At 40.2% G+C, this 26,637-nt stretch overlaps 1 protein-coding gene across 3 annotated transcripts in view; it reads right to left on the reverse strand.

The window, feature by feature from the left end:
* Positions 1-4,339: 4,339 nt before the first annotated feature.
* The window catches only part of LOC125459451 (doublecortin domain-containing protein 1-like), a 484,037-nt gene continuing 461,739 nt past the window's right edge, over positions 4,340-26,637 (reverse strand). For all 3 annotated transcript variants that reach the window (XM_059652117.1, XM_048545936.2, XM_059652115.1), the window contains 3 exons: positions 11,150-11,259; positions 9,541-9,606; positions 4,340-8,372 (listed from right to left, as the gene is read on the reverse strand). In XM_059652117.1, the coding sequence (XP_059508100.1) occupies positions 9,550-9,606; positions 11,150-11,259 (167 nt within the window). In that variant the 3' untranslated portion in view covers positions 4,340-8,372; positions 9,541-9,549. The remainder of the gene's footprint in view (positions 8,373-9,540; positions 9,607-11,149; positions 11,260-26,637) is intronic.

A 26,637-nucleotide genomic window follows, 5' to 3' on the forward strand; every position in this document is an offset into this window, starting at 1 on the left:
TCTCAGTTTCACTACTGCCAAATATTGAGTGATTAAGCTGCAAATTCTTTGACTGCTTGGACAAAATATTCACCTTTTTCTCTGACCTGTTGACAGGTATCCTTGATAGAGTGTCAGTAGTAGTCGGGTATTTTTCTTAGATTTGCTCCATACACATCATACTACAATAACTCCAACCAAAATCTCCGAATTCTGGGTGGCATCCCTGCAATCTCCTTTGTTTATAATAAATTTGCCAAAGTTTTGTCGTCAGTTTCCATATTACCTTGAAGGAATAATATATGTTGAGAAAGTTTCTCGCATGCCTAAGTTGCTGGAAGTGCTTCCTTCTCCATTAGTACATAATGTTGTTTGATACATTGAGAGCCCTAAAGCATAATGGACAGATCTTTTTATCCCATCTTGCTGAATCTGCAACTGGCTGCCTCCAGACTTATGAGTGCTGTATGCACTGCCACAATAGTTGAAAGTTCAGGATCACAATGCGCTTAGAACATTAGGATATGGTTGAAATCAGATGCTTGATGTTCAGTCCAGCACCATGACAGATTTTGTTCCAAGAATTACCTCAGGCATTCATTTCTTTGGGATAATTCACTTCCCGCTGGATTTAGCATACCTATGAACTCTTGGTGTCTGTTATATTCCTGGGTGGTGGAAATTCCCTGATCGCTTTCAGCTTACTTAGGCTGACTGTGATTTCTGTTGGCTGGGATAATACCATCCAGAAGTTATATTATTGGCTTTGACAGATCTCATTGCCTAGAATGGTGGAGATGACCCATCATTTCAAAAGAGAATTGGATGGGCGCATGAGGGAAATAAACTTGGAAATCTATGGGAATAGGAATGAGACTGATTCGATTGCTCCACAGAGAGCCGTGGTGGACTCATTAGTCTGTATAGTGTTCTTCTGAGCCATAACATGCTCCTTTAATTAATTACCCCAGTATGTTGTACACAAAATAGGATGGTGCAACAGTGGTGATACAAATTACTATTCTCCTTCATTTCCACTGACTCACCAGCAGACATTGTCAATGTATCAAGATTTTGTGTTTTAAATGTGTCAGTCATTTCTCATCTTATCCTTGTGTGCTTTTTATTTTTGTCTTTGACATACTGCCACAACTCACTAAAGTGGTACGTTGGAAACTGAGCCCCATTATTCCCGGAATCATCATAAAAGATTTAATTAAATTATCCAAATTACCCAAATTACCTGGTTTATGGGCCCAGGCTAAAGTAAAACACTGACTAGCTTTCTGTAATTAACAAGAAAACAGCTATTTATTGCAACAGATAATTTTTAAATGATGGCAATAATGTATTACCAACTGATAACTCTCTATAACCTAAATGCTATCCTCTTTAGAATAACTCATATACATATAGGCAGACACACAAAGAGATAAGGCAAGGCATAAATAATAAAGATTGGGAAAAACCAAAGTAAAAAAAAAGTGAAGCATGGATCTGGCACCTGTCTGGATTACAGGCATCAATAAGACACTTTCCTTCTGATTCCTTTTGGCTTTCCCATGAGGATATGAGGTTGTGTTCACACCAAGTCTTGACGTTCCATTCAATGGTTAAGAATTTGCCACTTCAGTGTATCTGAAGGTAGTTTCCTATTTTTTCCCTTTCAAGGAGATAATTTGCAAAGAGAGAGAGCTTGGAACGTTGTGCTATTTCTACTCTCAAAGAAGACTGGGAGTGGAAGAGAGAGGATTTCTCCTTCACTGGTTGGATGTTTCCACTGTATTGTCCAAACCCAAACCTGTGGCCATTCAGCCTGGCAATAGTGAGTGTCACGGTGGCTCAGTGATTAGCACTGCTGCCTCACAGCACCAAGGGCTCAGGTTTAATTCTGCCATTAGGCAACTGTCTGTGTGGAGTTTGCACATTCTCCCTGTGTCTGCGTGGGTTTTTTCAGGTTGCTCTGGTTTCCTCCCGCAGTCCAAAGATGTGCAGTTTAGGTGGGCCATGCTAAAGGTGTCCAGGTTGGGTTGTTTACCATGGGAAAGGCAGAGTTACAGAGATAGGAGGTGGGTTTTTTTCTTCAGAAGATTGGTGTGGATTTGATGGGCCAAACAGCCTGCTTCCACACTGTAGGGATTCTATGATACAATCAAGAAGTTGTTACTATGCTGAATACTCCCAATCCCTACAACTGGTCTGGTTGAAAAACCAATCCAAAGCCACTGGCCAAAACTGCTGTGAACGTACACCAAGGTCTCTAGCAACCTCCACCATTGGTTGGATAAGATCACCTTGTATTATAGCACATGAGTACCAGTAGCTTTTTTTAAAAAATGCAACATCTTCTTCTACAAGTCTATTGGTTTAAAGCAGTATCTTTCCCATTTTAAAGTCCACTAATATTTAATGTAGGAAATCTTTCATAGTGTTATGCATGAAATCAATCCTTGTATGCTTCGTAAAACCATGCTATGGATTTTGAGAAAGGATAAAGGTAGTTCTCCTTTAGAAAGGCCTGAAGCAGATGTCTGGGCCTATGCATATAGAAATTAAGGGCTCACTGTCCATTGGTTTGTTCTGAGCAGCTCCCAGCATCTCCAGCTGTGCACAAAACTAATCTTATATATAGTTTGTGTTCCTTATGCATTTAGTAGAAATTGGTGGAAATTTTCACCATGTAAATGTGTTGTAATGTCATGTCAACACCAACTTTCACTTATATTATGCATTTTACCTACCAGAAAATCTCAAGAAATTTCACAAAATTTGGCACTGAGCCACTTGCAAGAACTGATGCTAAAAGCTCTCTCAAAGAGGTTAGCCAAGGAGGAGGTAAAGGTGGAGAGCTTTAGGAAGGAAATTCCAGAGTGTAGGGCCTAGCAGCTGTGAGCTCAGTCACCTACAATGTTAATGTCTCTCTCTGCACCTTCTCTGCAGCTGTTACACTGCATCCTGCACTCTGTTCTATTACTCTCATGCACTCATGCAGTATAAACTGCCTGTAAAGCACGTAAAACAACACTTTTCACCATACACGTGAAACCTTGTACACGTGACAGTAAAAAGTCAAGTCAAAATCAAAACAATAGTGGGATGCTTAAAATTGGAGTTCTATACACTAAACAGGAATTGAAGCAGCACAGAAACGGGGGTGATTGCTGATTGGTATTACCACTGGATTGTTAATCCAGAGACCCAGTCAACATTCTTGGGGCCCAGATTCAAATCCCACCACAACAGATGGTGGAATTTGAATCCAATAAATATCTGGAATTAAGAGTCTAATGATCGCTGTGAATCTATTGCCAATTGTTGGAAAAACCCATCAGGTTCACTAATGTCCTTTAGGGAAGGAAACTGCCATCCTTACCTGGTCTGGCCTACATGTGGCTTCACAGCAATGTGGTTGACTCTCAACTGCCCGATGGGCAATTAGGAATGGGCAATAAATGCTGCCCGGCCAGCGATGCCCAGATCCCATGAATGACTAAAAAACAGCAATCTTGAAGAGCTGACAGAAGACACAGAGTTAAGAGGGGGAGAAGAATATAGAGGAATTTGAAAAGAATGGCCATAATTTTAAATTTGATACTTTGCCATATATAAGCTAGCAAGCACAGTGGTGAATCAGAATAGTTACAACAGAGAGAAGGCCAATTAGTTCATGGAGTATGTGCTAGTTCTCTGAAACAGCAACTTAGCTCACCTCACTCTTGACTACCTTCTCAAGGTAATTGGGGATAAAAATATATGTTGGCCCAGGTGCCATGGATTTGATGTAAAAATTAATTTATCTTGTTTTAATTATTGTGTAAACTGTGTGAAGAGCTGTTCATTCTCAACACTAATTGTCAGTGTGGCTCAGTTAATAGTGTTTTTGTCTCTCAGTCAGTGGGCTCAAGACCAATTTGTGACACTTTGGATTGACTGTCCATTGCAGTACTGAGGGTTATACAGTACACTGCCAGGGGTGTTTTGATAAGACAAAATTAAACCAAAGACCCATCCCTCAATCAAAATCACTAAAGCAAAATTAAAAACTGAAAATGATGGAAATACTCAGTGGATCAAATAGCTTTGGCGGAGTGAGAGAGAAGATGTTTCATCAGGACAGTCATTAAATAGGCCATCTTTGCATTGTTGTATTTCATTATGTGGGGTCTTGTTGTACACGGATTGGTTCTTGAGTTAATTGCATTTCAACAATGACTGAAGTTTAAGAAGTTCTTCCTTAGCTGTGAAACATTGTGGGATGTGGAGGGCACCATGTAAATGCCAGTTAGACTGCAACACACCATATAAAATTAAAAAGCACCCTAACAGTGTCAACATTTCTTTCATTTATTCAGTAGGAACATTTAAAGCATGATGATTAACCAAGTGATTTCAATACATTCTCTCTGTGTGGTTAATTATGGTTGGATCAGACCACTGCCACAATAAGTAAGACTCTGTTACAATAATTTCAGAAGGTTGTACAGAGAAACTTGAAGCAGGAGTCATTATTTCCAGTCAGTGCTGAACCAACACAGGAGACGATGAGTAGCTCAGCAAGGTTTATTTAACCACAGGATAATGGGGCCAGGATTTCCTTTGTTTACCCTTTCTAAGTTAACTTTCTTTCTTTTCCTTTTATTGTTCATTCAGTAGCAATAAATTGTAGCCAGTATTCTGCAGTGCCCAGTAACAGTGCTATCTGTAATCCAGTTCTGTTCAGTCAACAAGTTTTTAATCAAGGTGGGATCAAAGCACAAGGATTAAACTCTTGAGATCAGCAGCAGCTTTGCTGCACCAACTATATTTGGCTTGGCTGAGGTGCCCTGAGCTAAGGAATCTTTCATGACTTCACTTTTCAATAGCTTGTTCGCCAAATTTTCAGAATCACATTCACAGAGTGACGATGCCTCTAAATTTCAAAGTTGCCTATTGTATAATTTAAAACATTAAATGTATTTGTGAAAATTTCTTTCAAAAACTTTGTAACGTGACCCATCACTTGTCCCCATCATATGACATCCTGTGGGGCAGCAAGTCCTGTCCAGTTAAACAAATTCAATTACAAAAGCTTCTTAAAAGCTTTCTATTTATATTTAAGTGGAGATGACTCAATCTAAAATAAACACATTTAAATTTTTACTTTCCAGCACAAGGCTATAATTAAGTTAAGGTACACACAATTTGCTTAGGGGATAGTTTTTATGAAGTGAAACATAAACATGACTTAAGCTTTGAAGTTTGCAGTTTAAGTTCTGAGTGATAATGGTGGGATTTTCAAGGATTCAAATGTATTTTTATTATTTTTCATTTAACTCCATGCAGTCATTGGTGGAGGTTACTCAAAACAGAATCTGGGGCCTGTTTTTACAGAGCTCCATAGACAGCAATCCTTAGGATCCTACTCGCCACTGTTTCTAACAACTTGGGTTAAGTAGTACCTTTCACATAATTAAGCCTCCTAACATATTTCATGGAAGCATAGCCAGAGACACATGAGGATATATTAGGACAGATGACCAATTGCTTGTTGAAGGAGTTAGATCTTAAGGGTCATGTTAAGAATTCAGGGTCTAGGGAGTGGACTGCATGGCCAACAGTGGTGGAATGATGAAAACGTTTTAACCAGAATTAAAGGAGTCACAGAATTCAGAGCAATGTATTGCAGAAGGACATTACAGTGTTAAGGAAACATGAGATCACGGTGGAATTTGAGAATGAATAGGAACATGTGTGATGGGTGAATGGAACAAGGGCCAAGATAGAATAGGGACAGTAGAGTTTGGGAAGAGTTCTCGTTCCTGGACGGTGGACAGCTGGAGATGAGCAAGGAATACATTGGAATCAAAGAGTCTAGAGGCAATAAAATCCAGGCTTGGTGAAGCCTCGACAATCTCTTGCTGAGCATCAAGAAGATGAAGCCACTGTCTTTAGCCTCTTCCACAGATTCAGTTCCATACCTTGTTATCCTCATTGTAATGTTAATAATCTCACCTACCAGTTTGATCTCCAGCTGGTATTTCTGATCCTGCATGCTCTCCAGTACAAAGATCACTATATCCACGTCCACCGTGTTACACATTCTGCCTCAGGATATATTGGACTGGGAACAAGTGTACTGAATATGGATTCTTCAGACTGATACTGCGGCATAAGTATTGAATATTGACAGTAGGTTGGATATATTAAGCTGGCATCCACTTTGAGTATAGAAAGTGTGTGTGTGTATGTGTGTGTGTGTGTGTGTGTGTGTGTGTGTGTGTGTGTGTGTGTGTGTGCGTGCGTGTGTGTGTGTGTTGGGGGGGGCGGTGATTCAGGGCACACCTTGACAATTATGAGCATAATGTTACAATTACTTGTTTGAGGTTGGCATTAGGGCACACGTCTCCATACAACGTGAATAGGCTGGAATTTTTATACTTTGAACACAGGTGGTTCAGGGCACAAACTGTTTCCACTGGTTGGACAATGAATAACAAGAGGTCATGGATTTAAGACAATTGGCAAGTGAAGCAGCAGGAAGAGAAATAAAACTTTTTTTTAATGCAAGAGTTCTGGATTTCACCGTCTGAATGAACCAACTGGTGACCAATGCAGGAAATGACATCACCAACCCAAGGAAACCTAACCAGTTAAATAGAAAGCGGGACATAACACCAGCGCTTCGTCGGAGGCTCACTGATGATGTTACCTAGAATGGTGACGAAACGTCTGAAAACGAACCTTCCAGCTCAGTGAGCAAACTCACATCCATTTGCAGGACTATTCCGGTAGTACCAGAACAGGTATGAACAGCGAAACAGTCCCTTTCTGTGCTGATGATTCTCCAACTCTATGTGTATCTGCAGTGTTTCAAAAGGTAGCACTCTTGCCTCAGAGTCATTGGGGCATAGATTAGGTCTCAGTGATTAGCACTGCTGCCTCAAAATGCCAAGTACCCAGGTTCAATTCTATCCTTGGGTAACCTTGTGGAGTTTGTTCATTCTCCCCGTTATCTGCATGGGTTTCCTCCGGGTGCTCTGGTTTCCTTCTACTGTCCAAAGATGTGCAGGTTAGGTGGATTGGTCATGCTAAATTGCCCATAATGTCCAGGGATGTGCAGGTTAGGGGGTTAGCAATGGGAAATGTGGGGTTATAGGGTAGGGTGTAGATTTGTAGATCTGTAGAAATGTTTTTGGAGGGCTGGTACGACTCGATGGGCTGAATGGCCTGCTTCCACACTGAAAGGATTCTATGATTCAATGATTCATTCAGGTCTCATTCTATGAATTCAGCAGAAAAATCAAAGCTGACAGTTCAGTGCAGTGCTGAACGAATTCTGCCCTGCTGGAAAATTGATAAGATCGTAAACTGAAGTTCTGTCTGCCCCCTCAGGTGAATAAACAAGATCCATGGCAGTAAGGACACAAGAATTATCCTTGTCAATATTTACATTCTAATCTATATCATTAAGAATAGATTATCTGTTTTTCTACATCATTCTACTTGTGGGAGCTTGTATATAGATTAGCTACACTGCTCCTTACATGACAAGAATGACGCATTTCAAAGTCATTTACTGTTTGTAAAGTACTTTATCTCATGGTTTTGAAAGGTGCTATATAAATTTATATAAGGGTACAGGTAACAGGGGAAAGATTTAAAAGGGACCCAGGGGACAACCTTTTTGCAAAGAGGTCTGTGCATATATGAAACAAGCTGCCACAGGAATTGGCAAGGAGGGGCATAATTACAGCATTTAAAAGTCACTTGGACAGGTATATGATTATGAATAGTTTAGAGGGATATGGGCCAAATGCAGGCAAACAGAACTAGTTCAGTTTAGGGAAAGCGGTCGGCATGGACAAGATGGGCTGAAGGGCCTGTTTCTGTGCTGTATGACTCCATGACTCTAAAGGGAACTTTTACTTTATGCTGCTACAGCTGTAAGATGACTGGATAGCAGTGATAGATAAAGTTTTTGGTATTTGGTTTTAGTTGCTAACTTTATGAATACAAACAATTTGCTTTTCTATAAATGGTGAATCACTTAGCCTTGATCTTCTTTCTTCCAAACAGATTCCTTTTCATTTTCAATCTAGTTTTAGCTCAAATCGCAGGTCTTGTAATTCAGTGCCTTGAGCAACAAATGTAAATTTCTGGAGGGTGTGTTTCTACTGTCTTCAACCAGTTAAGGAAAAGAGTAGCTGGTTTAATTTTGCAGCATCTCGTTGGCAAACAGATTGTAACTTTTCTCTGGTGTCTTCAATTCCAATCTTCTAATACTTCAAAACTGATCCATTGCTGGGATATTGAAAGGTTTAATGACAGGAATCCACTGCAACTTAACAATTCCAGTTTCTTATCAGGAAAATGCAGGTTTTCAGAATTTGATCTCTTTGACATTGACATTCTTACTGCAATGAGAAAACCAGAACATAGAATTGTGGTTGGTTGGGAAAAAGATCACAATAAAGGTAACTCTTCACCTTAAATGTCAAAACTATCTTAGGCCTCTTTTTTACTGATCCTACCAAATTTATGGACTTCTTATAATTACTGTTGTGTTTTCCAGGATCTTAAAATGAATTTAAAAGTTAATGTAAGAAAATGATGTGGTCAGGTTACTTACTTTCTACTTGGAATGAATTTTTATGCAACAGACAGGGCAAGTTTTGCTAAATTCAGTCAGGTACAATTGTCTCACCTGTCACATTCACGGATTGTAATGCTCCAAGTTGCCATGATGTTGCCCATAAATGCAGGCTTCTCTTTATATCAAAACAAAGGTGTGATTTCAGTGGTGGCAAAATGGCAATGGAAGCTGAGCTTCAGACCTCTGATAAACATCTCAAACATGGCAGATTGGGCTACGGCTGTGCTTCGACCATAAGACTGCTGCTAACAAACAGCCCATGGGCCTGGAGGCAAATGGAATCCTTATTTGCCTTAACATTGCTCAGACTTCAGATAAGACGGGCCCTTCTCACCTTGTGCCTCCCTCCACCCACTCAGCCACCACAAGAATTCCTAAGGGCCGTAAGTATTTGTAGAGATTCATGCCGGGATCCCAGGCAAGAAAGTCCTGAAAATAAGGGGATAACACTGGAGGATGTCAATACTTATGCAGGCTTCTAGGAGTACTTGAATATTTATTGGGAATGTTTTGACCACTTGAGGAGATCACTGGAAGTGTATCTACTATACACAGGCAATGCCTGAAGTACATCAACATTTACGAGATAATCCACACAAAAATATGATTGAAAATCATGGGAATTTTTTTGCGGTTATTTGACAGAAAGCGTCTCATTTCATAGCAAAACCTGTATCATCCATCAGAATTTGAATCTCGATGGAGTTTCACACCATCCACAAACTTTACAACATAGGTGTGCCCTGTGATAATATTGCACAAAGGAATTTCAAATAACAGAATCAGACGATACACAGAGACTTTTCAGATGTTCAATCATAACTCGATGAGAAATGTAAGCATTATGCTTGATCCAATACAGATGAAAGTACTAACAATTACATTAGGACATCATTATGCTGGAAGATTGTCTGTGATTTGCTACTTACCCATTTAGTTCATTCATTAATTTCTCTGGCTGGGAGAATGGCCAGGAAAGGACTCGGAGTCTCAACCTGGTCAGAAACAACATTGGCTGAGAAGTGCAATGCAAAAGTGATGGTTAAAAAAAACACTCTCTTACATTAATTTCTACGCTCTCCAGGTTACCCATGGTGATTTTGCCTGATGAGTCACACAAAAACCTGGAACAAACAGTCTAAATGGAGTGCTTCCATTTTGCCAAGATCCTTTAATGGCATCGGTGGCTCAATGGGCAGCACTCTTGTCTCTGAGTCAGAAGATCCTGGACTTAAGACTCACCACGATGTCTTGTGAGAAATCCTACTAATGTTGGGAACAGAGATGGATGGATCCTAAAATACGGATGTCACTTGCACTCAAAGCACAGCTCAGAAGGCAAATAATCGATTGGGTTGCCTGTTGAGCAAGAGTTAACTAAAACTTCCCAGTCAGCATCTAGTTTCTTGATACAATATGGAATGGGGGTGGTGATGGTGGGGGATGGGAGCAGTAGGGATTCACTTAGCTGCCGAGAACTACAGCTAATGACATGCCAGGGACCCAGTATTTCAGGCAGACCTGCAAGGCCTGGATGGGGGTGTAGCTAAAGGCCTCCTTGTGAACCTGTGGCCTGGCTACATTTTCCACATTTTCATTTGTAAAAAAAGTGGCTAAGAGGGCTCCTCCACGTTGAAGTGCCCTCCTTCTGTAGCCTCTCTATTGCTATTTCTCTCAAACTGATTAACCTTCTAACTGTCACCCCTAATTAGATGGCGTTCCTGCCTGCATGCCAATTAATGGGACACCTCTACGAAATTCACGCATCAGTGTTTGCTTCTCCACTACATCCCCATAGACAGTCTCAGGATCTGGAAAAAGTGCAAACTCCTCTTTCCTGCTTCTGAAGAGAGAAGTCTACCTTTGAGGTTGTCTTCAGGCTGACCCTGCAGGAGCAGAGCTGAGGGAGTGCCGCACTGTTTCAGCTCTAAACCTGATCGACATTAATTATTACATCCGGAGAGAAATTTTACTCTTTTCAATCTTTAAACATTTCAAGTCAGTACATGCATCCAATGAGAATTATAGCCAGGAACCTTGCAATAGAAAATGTCATGACCAATTTACACATAACTGTGCCACAAATTAGCAATGCAATAACAGATAGTTCATTTGTTTTTCAAAATGTTGGCTGACGGGTGAATATTGTCCTGAAAACTGAGGAGGACCCTTCTGCTCTGGACTTATTGAGCAAATTTAGTGCCCTTGTGAAGCATTTGCATTACACACCAATGTTGAACTCATTTAACAACTCTACTTAATGTAGAAAATGATGTTATCTAAATCTGAAAAATGTCCAAGGGTTGTGCTGAAATGTTGAATAAATGCTGTTAAGGTCCTTCAGCACATGTTGAGCTCATAAGTGACACATGTAAGTGGCATAATGCTCATCTTAAAGCATTGGCTGTCATACAAAATAACTCGCTAATGCTTCCTCTCTCCTACTACTGGGAAACACCAATTGAAAAGGAGAAACCAAAATTTGCAATAAGTAATTTCTCTTTGCAGTGGACATGAATGTTTCAAAGAATTCCATACCTGTGCTTTGGAAATCATTCTGGAGGTGAAGATAATGTTTGTGGCATCTTGTCCCTGTTCTTTTCGGACTCTTGCATAATTGGCTCTGATGTCCACCCTCTGGCGGCTCACTGTCAGAATGGGAAAGAAACTAGTCACCGGTGAATGTTACTATTCTCTGTTAGAAACTAACTCCAACCTATGGCTATAATAGGTACTCACATTTGAGCACATTAGATGGGTACATAACAAAAGTGTCAATAGTCTCTGTAGTAAGAATAAAACCACATTCAACCTTTGCATTTCCAATGATTGTCTGTTTAAATCCATATGAAGATGTAATGAAGAGACGTTTGACAACACCATTTACACCATATAAACAGTAGCAACAATTTTAACTAATGTAGTCTCTTTAATTTAGTAAAACATACCAAGGTACTTCATAGGAGCATGATCAAAAAATATGATGTCAAATAATAGAACAACATATGATTTTACTTTTTGTGTGTCAAGAAGGGGAGCATGATTTTAGAGCTCTTGACGTTGAGGAATTTGGAAGATTGTTTCTTAATGTGAATTTTACTGTGGTGGTGACCTTGTGATTAAGAGATGAATAGTTTAGTGCATTAATAAAAAAAAACTTGACTGTTGCCTAGTGATAGGGGTCCAGAGGCACACAGCAGAGGTACAACCCATAATGTCAGTCATTCTGTGTGTGTGTGTTTCTCAGAGTACAGGCTGAAGTGCTAAATGCTCGAGTGAGAAATGCAGAGAAGAAAGAACATCTCTGGAAACTGAGTTTAGGAAACTTCTGTTTTCTTTGAAGTTAAAACAATACAGTTTATCTTGCAGTTTATTTTAGGTGTCTCAGGGAAAGAGCCCAGCTGAATGGAAAAACATTAGGTGAATATGCAGAAATTTGCTGAGAGGAAACCCAATGCATTGCACTAGCCTGTGCATGAAACTTTAAAATGGAGTTAGGGACAACTTTCCACTACAGTGTTGGGTGTTTGTAAGAATATGCACTACCAGATGAATGTGGATGCTTTGGAGAGGGTACAGAAAAGGTTTACCAGGATGTTGTGTGGTATGGGGGATTTTAGCTCTGAAGAAAAGTTGGAGAGGCTGGGTTTATTTTCACTGGAACGCAGGAGGTTGAGGAGTGACCTGATAGAAGTTTATAAGAATGTGAACTGCACGGATAGGTGGAAAGTATGAGGCATTTTCCCAGGGTGGAGGGGTCAGTTACTAGGGAACACAGGTTAAAGGTATGAGGTAGGGTGAGGGGGCGGGTGTGGGGGAGTGTGGGGTAGAGTTTAAAAGAGATGTGCGAGGCAAGATTTTCACACAAAGGCGAGTGCCTGGAATGCACTGCCAGGGGAGTGGTGAAAACAGACACAATGGCAGCATGCAAGAAGCACCTGGATGAATACATGAATAGGAAGGGAACAGACGGATATGGATCCTGTAAGTGAAAACAGTTTTAGCATCAAAAGGCAAAATGTGCTGGCGCAGGCTTGGAGGCCTGAAGGGCCTGATCCTGTGCCTATATGGTTCTTTGTTCTATGTTCTAATTCTAATGTTACTTCTCAAAAGAACACACCTGTTCTGCTGAACTGGCTTATATTCTGATCCCGAATGACACTAATACTGAACAATCCAGATCTCAGAGTCATACAAGGCTGTCTTATGTTCATTGTTCTTTGAGAATGTTGGGATAAAAGAAATTGTGTAAACTTCAATCTTTTTCTGATGCCTGTAATAAAACCTTTACTGTTTTTTCTCATGTAATGCAGGTCATGTTTTTCTTGTTTAGTAATATTTTATAGTATGTTGTTAAATTACCGGGACAATCTCTTATATGTTCAGTCCCTGACAATCAAATTTAAAGAATAAGTTTGGTTCTATCAAGCCATGTATGACTCTGAGATCTGAATTGTTCAATATTAGTGTTACCCGGGATCAGAATGTAAGCCAGTTAAGCAGAACAGGTGCGATCTTTTGAGAAGTAACATTAGAAATGAGAGAGAGAGTAGCAGAGGTAGAAAGAAATCCAAGGTGTAAGGGCTTGACAGGTGAGGCATGCCAACAATGGTGGAAAATCACAATGGGTAATGTACAACAATTTGGAACTGATGAAATGCAGATATCTCAGAAAGTTGCAGGGCTGAAGGAAGTTCCAGAGATAAGGAAAGGTGAGGCCACAGAGGGTTCTGAAAACAAGATGCAAATTTTAAAGTCAAACAATAAAGCCTCCCATTCATATTTTATCCTGAGTCAGTTTAAGGAAATGGTTGAGATGACTGAATCCTGACAAATCTCATTAGTGGTCCCCTGCAGATGAAGATGACTTTCTTCCACTTTCAGGATGAGTCCATAAGTGGCTGATCAATGTGGCTTCCGCAGGCTCTGTTACACTTGGGGAAGAATAGGTGGGGTTTTGGTGCAGCTGTGTGCTCTTTCTGTTGTTTTCACTGGGTTCTGCTTTTTCCTGATGGCAAGTCGCGAGGTGCATGACGCCTCCCCAGATGCTCCTCCTCTACTTTGAACGGTCTTAGGCCAAAGAATCCCCCAGGTGCCTGTGGGAATGCCGGATTTCACCAGTGAGGCCTTGAGGGTATCACTGAAGCACTTTCTTAGTCCATCTGGGCAATTCCACTGATAATTCGAGCAGGATGGTGACTATGGATGGGGGCAATTTTACGCCTTGTCATGTGAGCAGCTGGCAAGAGGTAGCTTCAAACTTCAAGGAAAAACTCAGAGACAAATTGAGCCAAATAGCCAACGACCAACAGCATTTTGCTGGACAGACATAATGTAAAGACAATATTTGGTGCTTTAGGCAAATAACATAAAGAAACAATGTAATTGAAAAAAATGTTATCTTTAATTGTAGGGTGTTGTCTTTTTTACCTTGTTCCCCAGAGGCCATAGAGATCACTGAAATTCCTTTTTGTTTTGCTGAGGGCCAGCAGCCATCTCTCCTCAATGAAACTCCTCCATATGTTTTGGCAAAACAGTGGAAACCTGCAACAGGACTAGCAGCCCTTTCTAATTTTGTCAGTGAAATCCATCGTTCGAGTGACCCTCTGAGGAATGCTGCTTGATTCAGGAAGCAAGCAAACATGTTTTTGCAACAAATGGAATAATACCAAGGCCCATAGTTTTAATTTTCTTCAAAGGGTGGTGTAAATGAAGCCTATGCTCTCTGTCACATCCAGCCAGAATATGTTTCTATCGATTACTGTGTGAGGAATAAGTCTAATAAAACGCTTGTTTTTCAAACTTTTTTAAAGGCTCTTTGGTCTTTAATTATAATTCCAGGCAAAAGAAAAACAGCAGCTGATCTTATCTTAGCCAGACTGGGCTGTACGCCAGTAGCCATACTGCTTCCTAGAATTACAATGCAGCCACTTTCAATTTTTAACTGCGGATATCAATGTGCCTAAAGAGATATCTCTCCAAAGGTGCTGTTAAAGTCGACTCTGCCATTCAGTATGATCCTAGCTGATCTTAGACCTTAAATCTGTTTTTGTATATCACTGAGGGACCAAATAACAGTCCATCTGAGTCTTAAATATGTTAGTTGATGGTGCATCTGCAATTGTCTGCGTAGGGGGGAGTCGGGTGTAAAGTGGCAGAAGGATTCCAAAGATTCACTTCATCACAGTCCAAATGAATAGTCCTTTAACCTAATCTTTTTTCCCTATTTTCGAGATTTGCCCAGCCAGGTGAATTGACCTGGCAGTATTTACTCTGTCGAGTCCCTTCACAATCTTGACTGTTTCACTTTGATTGCCTCTCATTTTTCTAAACTCCAGAGAATATAGACCCAATTTTCTCAGTTTCACATCATTGCGAAACCTCTTGCCCAGAGACTAATTTAGTTCACACTTGCTGCACTCGCTCCAATGCAAGGACCTGCTGCAGAGGAGCATAAAGCCATCTCTGAACTGGTTAATAAGTAAATATCAAAATACAGAGACCAAAATTGGACACAGTATTCCAGGTATGGTCTTATCAAAAGGCAATCAGCAAACCTTCTTTCTTATTACACTGCAATCCTTGAGCAATAAGGGTGAATAAGGTGAGATAACAAGGCGTAGAACTGGATGAACACAGGAGGCCAAGCAGCATCAGATGCTGCTTGGCTTGCTGTGTTCATCAGCTCTACACCCTACTATCTCAGATTCTTCAGCACTGGCAGTTCCTACTATCTCTGAAAGGTGAATAAAGTATTTGTTTTTTTAATTGCTCCTGAACATGCATGCTAACCTTATGTCCCTTTAAATGAGTACAGCCAAGCTGCCAAATCTCCCTCAATATCAATGCTCACAGGTCTCAGACATTTGTTAAAAATTCTGTTTTTCTGTTACGATAACGTGACAATTCCCCATGTCATATTCCATATGCCATCTAGATGCCCACTTACTTGTCTACTTCTCTTTGCAACTTCTTTAGACCTTAAGACATTGGAGCAGAATTAGGCCTTTCAGCCCATCAAATTTGCTCTGCCGTTTTATCATGGCGAATGTGTTTTTCAACCCCCATTCTTCTATAATGTTAAATCCCCTTATTAATCAAGAACATATTTACCTCTGTCTTAAATGTACTCAATGACTTGGTCTCCACAGAATTGAGTGAAATGAGTTCCGCAGATTCAATACCTTCTTGCTAAAGAAATTCCTCCTCTTCTCAGTTCTAAAGGGTTGTCCCATCACTCTGGGGCTGTGCCCTCATGTGTTAGCCTTTCCTGGAGTGGAAATATTCTCTCCACATCCACTCTATCCAGTCCTCTCTGTATTCTACAAGTTTCAATCAGATCCCACTCATCCTTCTAAAATCCATTGGATACAGACTGAGGTGTCAACCACTCTTCATATGTCAACCCATTCATCCCTGGGATTAACTTGTAAACCTCCTCTGAACCCCTTGAAGGTCCAGCACATCCATCCTGAGTTGTGGGGCCCAAAACTGCTCTGAATATTCCGAACGTGGTCTGACCAGAATCTAATATAGCCTCAGCATTACAACTCTGCTCTTGTATTCTAGCCCTCTCAAAACAAATGGTAACACTGTATTTGCCTTTCTAACTGTCAACAGACCCTGCAGGATAACCCAAACAAAATCCGGAACTAGAACTCACTGTGCTTCAAGTTTCAATATTGAAGCTTTTCCCATTTAGAAAATAGTCCACAACTCTATTCTTCGTAGCAAAATGCATAACCTCACACTTTCCAACATGGTATTCCATTTGGCTTTTTTTTTGCCAATCTCACAGTCTGTCCAAGTCCTTCTGCATGCTTCCTGCCTCCTCAACACTACCCATCCCTCCAACTGTCTTTATGTCATCTGTAAACATAGCAACAATGCCTTCAGTTCCTTCATCCTGATCATTAATGTATAATGAACAGTTGTGGAACTACTCACAGGCACCCTCAGAAATCTCCTCTCTAGGACACCAAAGAGGCAGCCAGCCCTTCTACTGTCCCTGCCTGTGACCCCCTCCGAGGTCATGTAGAGGAAGGTATGATACAATCAGCAATATCTGTGCTCTCTAGACAGAAACAAACCCCCAACATCCCTACCCCAAGCCCAATCCAAATCTCCAAGTCCAAGGCCAAGGTAAGGTAAGGTCCACCCACCCCAGCTTCAGAACACAGACCCTTCAAGGCTATGGGCCTAATGTGGGAAAGTGGGTCTAGTGTAGGTAGTAGTATATTTTTGGTGGTACAGTCTTGATGGGCCAAAGGGCCCCCTCTGTCCTGGATAATTGTCTGGTTCTGTGACAGAAGCTCAAACAAATAATGACTGACCTTACCCTTGACTGATAACTGTACTGCGCCCCAACTACATTCCTGTAACTCCCTGGAATGATGATACTGAACCAACAGTGCCAACCCGTTCCACAGAATGTAGAAGGACAGACTTCCAGAGCCTGACCACTTGAAGCCCAAGCCCCTGTAGTGATATCAGAGGCTGCTCTTGTCTTACTGTGCCAGGAACCGCTTCCTGAAGGCTATCTCTCTTGACATCACAGAGGACTATGCCCCTTAGACTTTTGAGACATGGCCATTTGTTTGCAGCACATGCAGTGTTTTTATATGGTACAGGAGTAACATTGACATAAATTTGAATTTGAATCATTTATTATTATCATGTGAAAAGTGTGCACCTTTACTGTACATGACACTATTCACAATAACTTCAGAATAACATAAAAAAGATAACTTAAGAAGAGTCAAACTTTTCGTTCTCTGATGCTTTAGCCCCACACTCCAAGCTTCGCAGCCCATGCCATGCCACTGAGAGTGCCCACACTTGACTTCCCAGCCCATGCTATGCCGATGAGAGGATATGGCAGATGTATAGTTACTGTATATGAGGATTGTGTGTGTGTTTGTGTGTGTGTGTGTGTGTGTGTGTGTGTGTGTGTGTGTATACACCTTGAGTCACTGGTGCTGGGTGACTATGATAGAGTTTTGGAGGAACAAGCAATGAGTTGGAATCACTGGGTACCCATTCAGACTTTAATGTCAGAAATACTCAGTGTTTAGTTTCTACCGAGTGGACAGGAGAATGGCTGTCTGCATTGTAATGAGGTGAGATGAAGTAACAATGAACGATTATTGCTTTTAATAGACTGTCACTACTGACCAGTGAGAATTTCCATTCAAAATTCAGGACTAGGTTTGAAAATTCAAATTTATTGCCTTAATATCAAGAGAGGTCTCGCTAGACATTTCATCCAACTGTCCCAAATGTTGCACCAGGATCTATTGACTTTGTCTCTTCTCGAAGTTGTGAGGAAAGAGAATGGCCTTCCAGTCCGCCATCCCATTCACCAAGGTATCCTGGATCCTGTCAGCAAAATGGAGTGCCAACATGAACTTGTTGGCAATGTTTCCAACACTGAGACTATGAAGGGCAATTTCTGGCTGGCAGCAATCAACCTGGTGGATGGTTCCAGAGACAGAATCCCTCAAAGCCCCAACAGTGGTGAATGTGTCCACCAGCAATGCCTGTGGGATTGCAAGAAAGTGGTGCCAAAGAGTGATGGCACTTACATAATTGGGTGAATGGCAGAGAGCTGCATGAATTATACTTCTAGAATTTATGAAGAGAAACTCTCAAAATACTTGTCAAAATTGACTGTAAGCTGATTTTTTGGTAAAATTCAGTCTGATACTTCAGATTGTGACCTTCCGTCAGGACCTCTGTTCTTCTTCCAAATAGCATGTTAGGATCATCTATATCATCTGCATGATATGGAGCCTTAGTTTAATATCTCTCACTAAATACAGCACTTATGAGTTACCTCCAGAGTGAGATGTTTTTTATTCATATCCTTGCATTGGGGCTTAAACTCACAACATTCTGTCTCAGAGGTGAGAGTGATATGATTTGGCTGATTCCAGAATTAGACACAAACCAAATACAAGTGCGCTGAAAAGTGGTAGTACAATAATTAAAACTAGTGAATAGTATTTTAATTTTGATGCCCTGTTTGAGTAAACTTTCTCATTTGTAATTTTTCACAGAAACTGAGGGAAGATGCCAAAGAACAGCAAAACGATGAATGGGAGGCTTTTCCTGTTATTAGTGTGGGATGGATTTGTGCATTCCTCCAGTCTAGTTTAAACCTGATAGATCTTCTTTTAAATTGGGAACACATTGCAGAAACTACATGTTTAATTCATTGGAGTGTGTTCTGGATTCTACAAATAGCAGTTAAAAAGGAAAATCTCCAAAATGCTCATGGCAGTTAAATTCCACAAGTAGATTTTTCTTTCCGATAACAGTTGGCTCCAGCGTTTCATTTCAATGCAGGAAATAAGGAACAGTGAGGACTTCAAATATGAACTGTAAATTCACAAGAGGCTCCCAGAGACGACCTTAGTCTGGCAGAAATGTGACAAGAGTAACATTTGTACAGCCTTGCTGACCTCTACACATTTCAATAGGCAGCAGATAAAAGTTGATGGGTCACCTTTGGGAGATGCTAGGGCCAGTCATAGACAACAGTAACATTATATGGGACTATGTCAGCCAGTGTGTGTGCGTGAACGTGTTATGCCTGACTTTATTAGGGGAAAAAGGTTGATTAGGTGTGCAGTCAAGCAGTAGCTGAGCCTCTGTCAGGTTTGAATGTGCAAACGATACCAATATAATCACATCATTTCAATGCAGCTCAGAAAGTGTTTTTGTCAGAGTGGCTACCTGATGTAGCACTTAGCTACTGACACAAGGAAGGGTATGAGGTCTATTTCCCTATCTGCTGAAGGAAGCAGGTAGGCGAAGACAAGATCAGATATCTTACCATCTTGAGAAACCAAGATTGGTTTCAGTGCAGGCAAGGTTAATGCGATATTTAACAAAAGTGCTCAAATTATGAACGGTTTTGACAGAGTGAGCAGTTTTCGCTGGCTGGGTAGTTGGTCCTAATGGCAAAAGTCAGAGGGTAATAAGTTTTGTTTTAAACACAGCAAGTAGTTCAGATTGTGAATGCAGTGCCTTAAAGGATGGTAATGAGGAATATCGCACAACTGTCAAAGAATTCACCTTTATTTTGCATATTAATTACCAAATTTCATTGATGCTGCACCTAGGGCATTAAGTGAAATGTTGTTGGCCTCCCCCATTTTCTACAACAACAACCTGCATTTATATAGGATTTCTATAGAAAGGTACAAAAACATCCTAAGGTACTTCAAAAGACCCCATCACCAGAAAGCAAACATTGGCATCCATCCACCTGGGGAAACAGATTCCCAAAGGCTTGGTCAAAGGGGTAGATTTTTTCATGGATTTCTGTGATGAAGTGAAGAGGTTTCCTGGGGGTGGGGGGTGGATTCCAGAGTTAAGGATCTAGACAGCTGAAGTTACAAAAGGAATGAGGATGGACAAGAGGCAAGAATTGAAGGAACAAGTAATTCACAGAGGGGGTTACAGATGGATTTGCACAAGATAATGAGAAAGTTAATACAGTAATTTTCGAGCAGGGGTAAGCCAGTATGCACAGACAAGTGAAAGATTTGGTGGAAGTTAGGATACAGGCAGAAGGGTTTAGGTGGTATGATGTTCATTGAGATTTGAAGGTCAGTCAGCAGAGTATTAAAATAATTTAGTCTCTATGTAAAATCCTGGACATGGGTGCCAGCTGTTGATAGGCTTCTACTAGAATACTGGCTCCTCAGATGAGAGATTGGAGGTGAGCCCATATTTTGCAATTATAAACCTGCGGGAGTAAAAGCCCTCAGGAAAAGAAGGGATTTGGAAGGAGAAAATAATCAGAATGAGCACATGAAGGTATTTCACTGCAGCAAGCCAAAATAAAAACAGATTGAGACAGAAACTGCTGTTGCCAATAATTATATGATTGCTGAATACACTTGTATTAAGTTTCTGTCTTTCTTATTTTAATGGAGGAATCAACCCATATGGATCCATTCAAGTACAGGAGATGGAATTTCAATAAGAGTGTGCAATAGGTTCAGTTCATGCTATATGTTCAGTTCTGCATATTCATTGTTGCATGTTCAGTGTTACATATTAAGTGTGACATATTCAATATTACACATTGATTGCAACATATTCAGACCAGCATATTAAGGTTGTATTGTTTAGTGTTATGTGATTGGTTTGCCTTGTTCTGGAGTACACGCTCGAGGCTACACATTCAGTGTTCCAACAATAACAACATTGACAGGAAATTTCAGTTAGATAATCTCTATAGAGAAGAACAAACCACACAAAAAGGTTGTATATGGAGAAACAAAGTTGCCCTGCAGTGAATTCAGCAAAATATATGGAGCAGCAACTGTTCAATACAGTTTACCTAAGCCTCCAGTGGTGTTTTTTGAATAAACCTATTCATTAATTATGGACATCTAATGTCAGAATACACACAGTAAGTTAAAAAGAAGTGAAAGATTAAAGGTCAAACAAAGGTAAAAAGCACTTTCTTTCTCATCTTCATTCCTCAAGTTCTGGTCAGGACTTGAGAATATAGTTTGAGTTGACAGTCTGAGAGTAGCACTGAAGGAGTGGTACTTAATAGGAGCTGCCACGTTTTGAAGGGAATATATATCAAGTCTCCCTTTCTCCTTCTCAAGTAAAATATCTCATTTTTCAGAACAGTAGGAGCATTCTCCCCAGCATCCAGTCAAAATTTAGCCCTCAATCAACCTTGCAAAATCAGATTATTTTGTCATTATCGCATTGCTGTTTCTGGAAGCTGTGATGTATAGCGTTTCCTACTCAATGGCTACACTTGAAATAACTTATTAGCTGCAAAGATATTTTTTAAGCATATATCGAAGTCAATGAAGGTGCTTTATAAATGTAAATCTTTATGTCTATCATTTTCTTTAAAATGCCTATTATTGAGCGCAGAAGACAAGATATTCCAACTCAGTTGTTAGCCTGCATTGTTCTCAATCTAACCTGTTCAATAATTGCTAGATAGTTTGTTACATTATTTTGGGATGCCTTTATACACTTCCAATACATTTATTTGTGCATTTCTACACTTCCATTTCTGGGTACCAGAAGTTCTTTGGAGTCTTGAGTTAATTTACAGTAAGCTGCTGATATTCTATTAAGAGCTTTGTGGAGTATATTGAAAATTGTGTGATTAAACTACAGTGTAACAAGGGTTAAATTTGCAAATGCTAAGACAGAAGGGGAGCTTGCAGATGACAGGTGAAACTGATTCAGAAAAGAAATGAGCATATATCAAAAGTAGACATTAACTTAGACATCGTGGTTAGAAATGGAGGACCTCTTACAAGCGTATATCAACAATAAACAATAGCTTAGGCATGGTGGTTAGAAAATGGGGAACCTCTTACGGGTATACTTGATGAACAGACATTTGTTTAAACCTCATGATTAGGTATGACAAACAGTTTGTAGTTTCGGGGGCAACTCAATTTGTATCCCTCTGATCGACAGCTAATAAGAATATGAGCCGAATCCAGATTAGACACAGTTATGCAATTTTTTCGGCAACCATAATGTAACTGTCACTGCTTCTGCTAATAAATGTTTGAACCTTTGAACCATTGATGACTGGTTATTCTACAGTTGAACAGAATATCCATCAATGTGGCATAGTTGGCAGGATCGCAAAGACTGCAGAGACGCAAAGACTGAGGACATTTCGGACACATACCTGTGCCCCAAGGTAAGGGCTCCTCTTTTAGTAAGAGCCCAGCTTTATAAAGAATTTTCGGGGACAGTCAAATGCAATTCCGCCAAAAAAACCTTATCGTCAACAGAAAATACAATCTGGACATATAAGTCACACAAGAGACCCACGGCCTTATAATGGACTCAATGGCTCTAAAAGTAGCAGTATAAGCATCACCTGAAGATGTCTACATGTGAGTTGCCCATGACTGTTGAAGGCAACAGGCTCCACCTGACATATCTGAAGGCAAAATTCTCCAGAATTTAAAGGAATATATTCAGCAACAGTTCGACCTCTCTACGACCCTGACAGAAATCCATGAGAAATATGGAATCTCCATGGGGCAATGGTCCCTGGGCAAGATTAAATATGTTTGGGGAAGAAAAATCACCTGATTAAAAGATAAAGGATATTTCCATTGGTGTCTATGTCTGATGAGACAAATTAGACAGAGACAAGAAATCATTGATAAATCTAATCACAACCATGAAATTAATAATCTAAGAGGTCAATGAAAGGCCGTCTGTGCCGAACTAAAATGACTCAACAAGAACTTCTAAAAGGATGGAAGGCTATACCAGTCCATCTAATGTTTCATCACTCCCTCCTTAACCCAGTGCTCCTCAGCTGGAATAAATTACTCAACAAGACAGGCACAAGGTTTGGGTCCTGAACGAAATTGGGCAACAATACTCTGACAGTAGTGACTCTGACTGTTCAGATGATGACAATGATTGTTTTATTTATAACCTATACAAACCCACTGCCAAAAGAGAAAAAAGGAGGGAGACAAAGGGAAGTAACTGAATGTACTCAATGGGTCACTCACAAGCCCCGTATTCCCAAATTAACAGTGTGGTGGTCAAAGGAACTGTCACGCCCAAAACTAAAGGGCTACAAAAACATGGAATGAACTAGAAAAACAAAAAAACATTATAGCTTACACCCTATGGATGGTGTAAAACTGTTGTCTGTTATGAGAGGGGGCAAATGCAGGCAGGAAACTGTTCAACAGAACACAGGATACCATGGAAGGACAGAAACAAAATCTAGAGCATGGATGAAGTGCCATCCATGACTGGTTAAAAGATTATGGCTCCCCTAAAACTGACTGGAGTAAAATCGCTACCCGCTAACAATGAATAAATGAGGATTTAAGAGATTATGCAGAGCATTTTGTAGCAATCTGGATTGAACACCCTGGGTTACCTGGCAATATTGACAGTCCAGATGAATTAGACCATTGTAACCTCGAACCACCAAATCTGCATTTGTTGCGGGTCTACAACTTGAGCTAGTGAAGATGTTAAATGTTACGGTCCCAGATTGGGAAACCAGTGGCAAGACTTATAGAGAAATAGTTGAGGCCACAAATCACTTTGAAAGAAATATGGAATCTAAACTCCAAAAGCTCCAAAACACAATAATTTTCTACCCATTATGACACAGTCAGCCTTTATTCTTAACGAATGAATGTGTCCTTGCCTTACCTGAGGTACATAGAGAAAAGCAATGCAGCAATTGAAAATCACCGATTCACATTACTCTGTGATAAATAATGGGTCTGCTTCTGATCTTTCATCTCAGCTTCCAAATCAGCACATCTGAGAAAATGCATCTGCCTAGTGTTTTATATTGTGGTCTGTTTGTAAATTTGAGCTAGGTTGACTGTAGCATGTCTATTTTCAACTTAGTCAAAATTTGTGGCTTTTTTTGCACACTCCTCTCGACAAAAGGATACTTATAGTCAGCAAATTTGACTGGGTGGTGATATCATCTAATTTATTGGTGATTGTTTTCAATCAAATTCTTTTTGTCAAAGGTTGCTGCTGGTTTTGTTACTCTTCTTATTTACTTAAGTCCAGGAAGGATTGTTTGGTATCTTGCTTTTCCATCATCTGATTGTAGATTGAGGATCTTGAGTGGGAATAGGATCAGTGTTATCCTACTGCTGTGGAATTTTCTGTTTCTGTTATGAGGACTTTATCATGGAGAAAAATCCTATTTTATGTTTATCCATTCAAAATTGTTGTAATAGGTTTTCTCTCTGATCAAGCAGTGGTGATAAAAGATTGAGTCCAGGGCTCTTTTGATGTCTTATACCTGAGGATAAGCAGAAACAGAACTCTCAGATCTGGCACAGTATGGACTTGTGCAGACCGTGTATCCCTCTACCGTATCACCAAAGAGCACCTTGTCCCCAAACTAAGCAGAGCGCCAAATCACTGTGACACTTCCTGCAGCATGCATTGATCATCCCATGGCATCCTTAAGTGACAATCGTCATTTTAGCTTACATTTTCATAATGCTGTCAACACAGCATAACATTGCAAGACATTTTCAAGTTCACTTGAGTGAAGTACTGCAAGTGCAATTAGTGGCAATGAAATGTAAGCTTGCATCTTTTAAATTAGAGGGTCCATGAAAGTAAAAGGTAACGGCAATAATAACATTTCAATCCTTCTGCATGTTTCTAAAAAATCATGGTTGGTCACTGATGGAACAGAATTACTAAAAAATATGTAAAATATATTGGAATGTTTTGGAGGAATATTAGAACGTGAATGTTAACTTCAATTTAACAGGAGATATACCTAGATTAACTGCATCAACACAATAGTTAGTAAAAAAGAAATTGTCTGTCTGCTTTTGTACTAATGTTCATATTATTGAATAAATTTGATTTTGAATTGTTGTGACACGTACTGAAATACAGTAAAAAGCTTTGTTTACAAGCTGTAAAGGCAAATCACAGCAAGCAAAAGATGTACAAATCAAAAAGACTTAGAATCATACAGGTTACATTGCAGGTTATATTATTTAAGGCTGGAGTCCATTCAACAGTCTGATAACAGCTGGAAAGAGGCTGTTCCTGAACCTGCATATACTTGCGTTCAGGCTTCTGTATCTTCTGCCTGATATTCGAGGTTGTAGGAGGTCATTACTGGGGCGTTATGGGTTTTTGATGATGTTGGCAGCCTTCCCATGTAAATAGAGCCCATGGATGGAAGGTTGGCTTTTGCGATGGTCTAGGCCACACACACCACCATCTATAGTTTCCTCCAGTCCTGGGCAAAGCAGTTGCTGTTCCATGCCATTATGTACCTGGACTATATGCTTTCAATGGTGCATCTGTAGAAGTTGGTAAGGGATCTTATGGGCATGCCAAATTTCCTGCGTCACCTGAGGAAGAAGAGGCATTGTTACGCCTTCTTGACTGTCGCATCTATGTGGGAAGCCCAGGACAGGTCTCTGGTTATCATTACTGTGAGGAACTTAATGCTCTTCACTCTCTCAACCTCAGTTCCACTGATGTAGATGGGGGCATGTTCTCCTTTCTTTCTGAAGTTGATGATCAGTTCTTTAGTTTTGCCGATATCGAGAGACAGTTTGTTTTCATTGCATCACATCACCAAGATCTCTACTTCCTTTCTGTATTTTGGCTCATTGTTAGATATCTGTCCCACTACAGTGGTGTCGTCATTGAACTTGTAGATTGCTTTCGTTCAGAATTTGGCAACACAGTCATAGGTGTACAGGAAGGGCAATCGGGGGCTGAGAACGCATCCTTGGGGGGCTCCAGTGTTGAGTGCTATTGTAGAGGAGGTGCAGATACCTATCCTCACTGCGGCCTACACGAAATTGATTTGGTGTTTGTGAAAACTCAACATAACCAACATTTGCATTTCCGGAAAAAGGTGGCCAGGTATCTAGATTTTAGGCATTGAAATTCCCTCCAATACTATTTACGCCTCTTAACCCCTCTCTTCTTCTTTAAGATGCTTCTATGACCAACCGTTTAGTCACTTAAGTTAAGAACTCCTTAGGGGGCTTGGTTTCAAGCTTTATTTGACAACACTCTTGTGACATGTCTTAGATTGTTTTACTCTGGTAAAGGTACTACATAAATGCTAGATGTTCTTGTGCAGATTCCAGATTGTCTTGATGAAAGATTTGCAGATTTAGCTAATATTAATAAAGTCCATCGATTTCCAATCTTTAGATTGCTGGAGAACACGTTTATGGGCCACCTTATGGAGCCACAGTAGTCTTTGTGGCGATGATAATTTTACATGGTTTCAAATAGGAAAGTCCAAGATTTTGGTTTGGTGTCAATGAAAGAACAATGATATGCATCCAAGTTTGAATGACGTAAGAATTTGGCATATAAATTTGGACGATGCTGTGTTCATATAATAGTGCTGCCCTAGTTCTTCTCCACGGAAGAGGTCATATGAAAAAGAGATTCTTTTAAAGTGGCCAATAGATTATTCATAAGACCCTACCAATGGAAGAGTTAGATGACAAGTCTAG

The sequence above is a fragment of the Stegostoma tigrinum genome, chromosome 17, assembly GCF_030684315.1.
Source record: "Stegostoma tigrinum isolate sSteTig4 chromosome 17, sSteTig4.hap1, whole genome shotgun sequence".
NCBI lineage: Eukaryota > Metazoa > Chordata > Chondrichthyes > Orectolobiformes > Stegostomatidae > Stegostoma > Stegostoma tigrinum.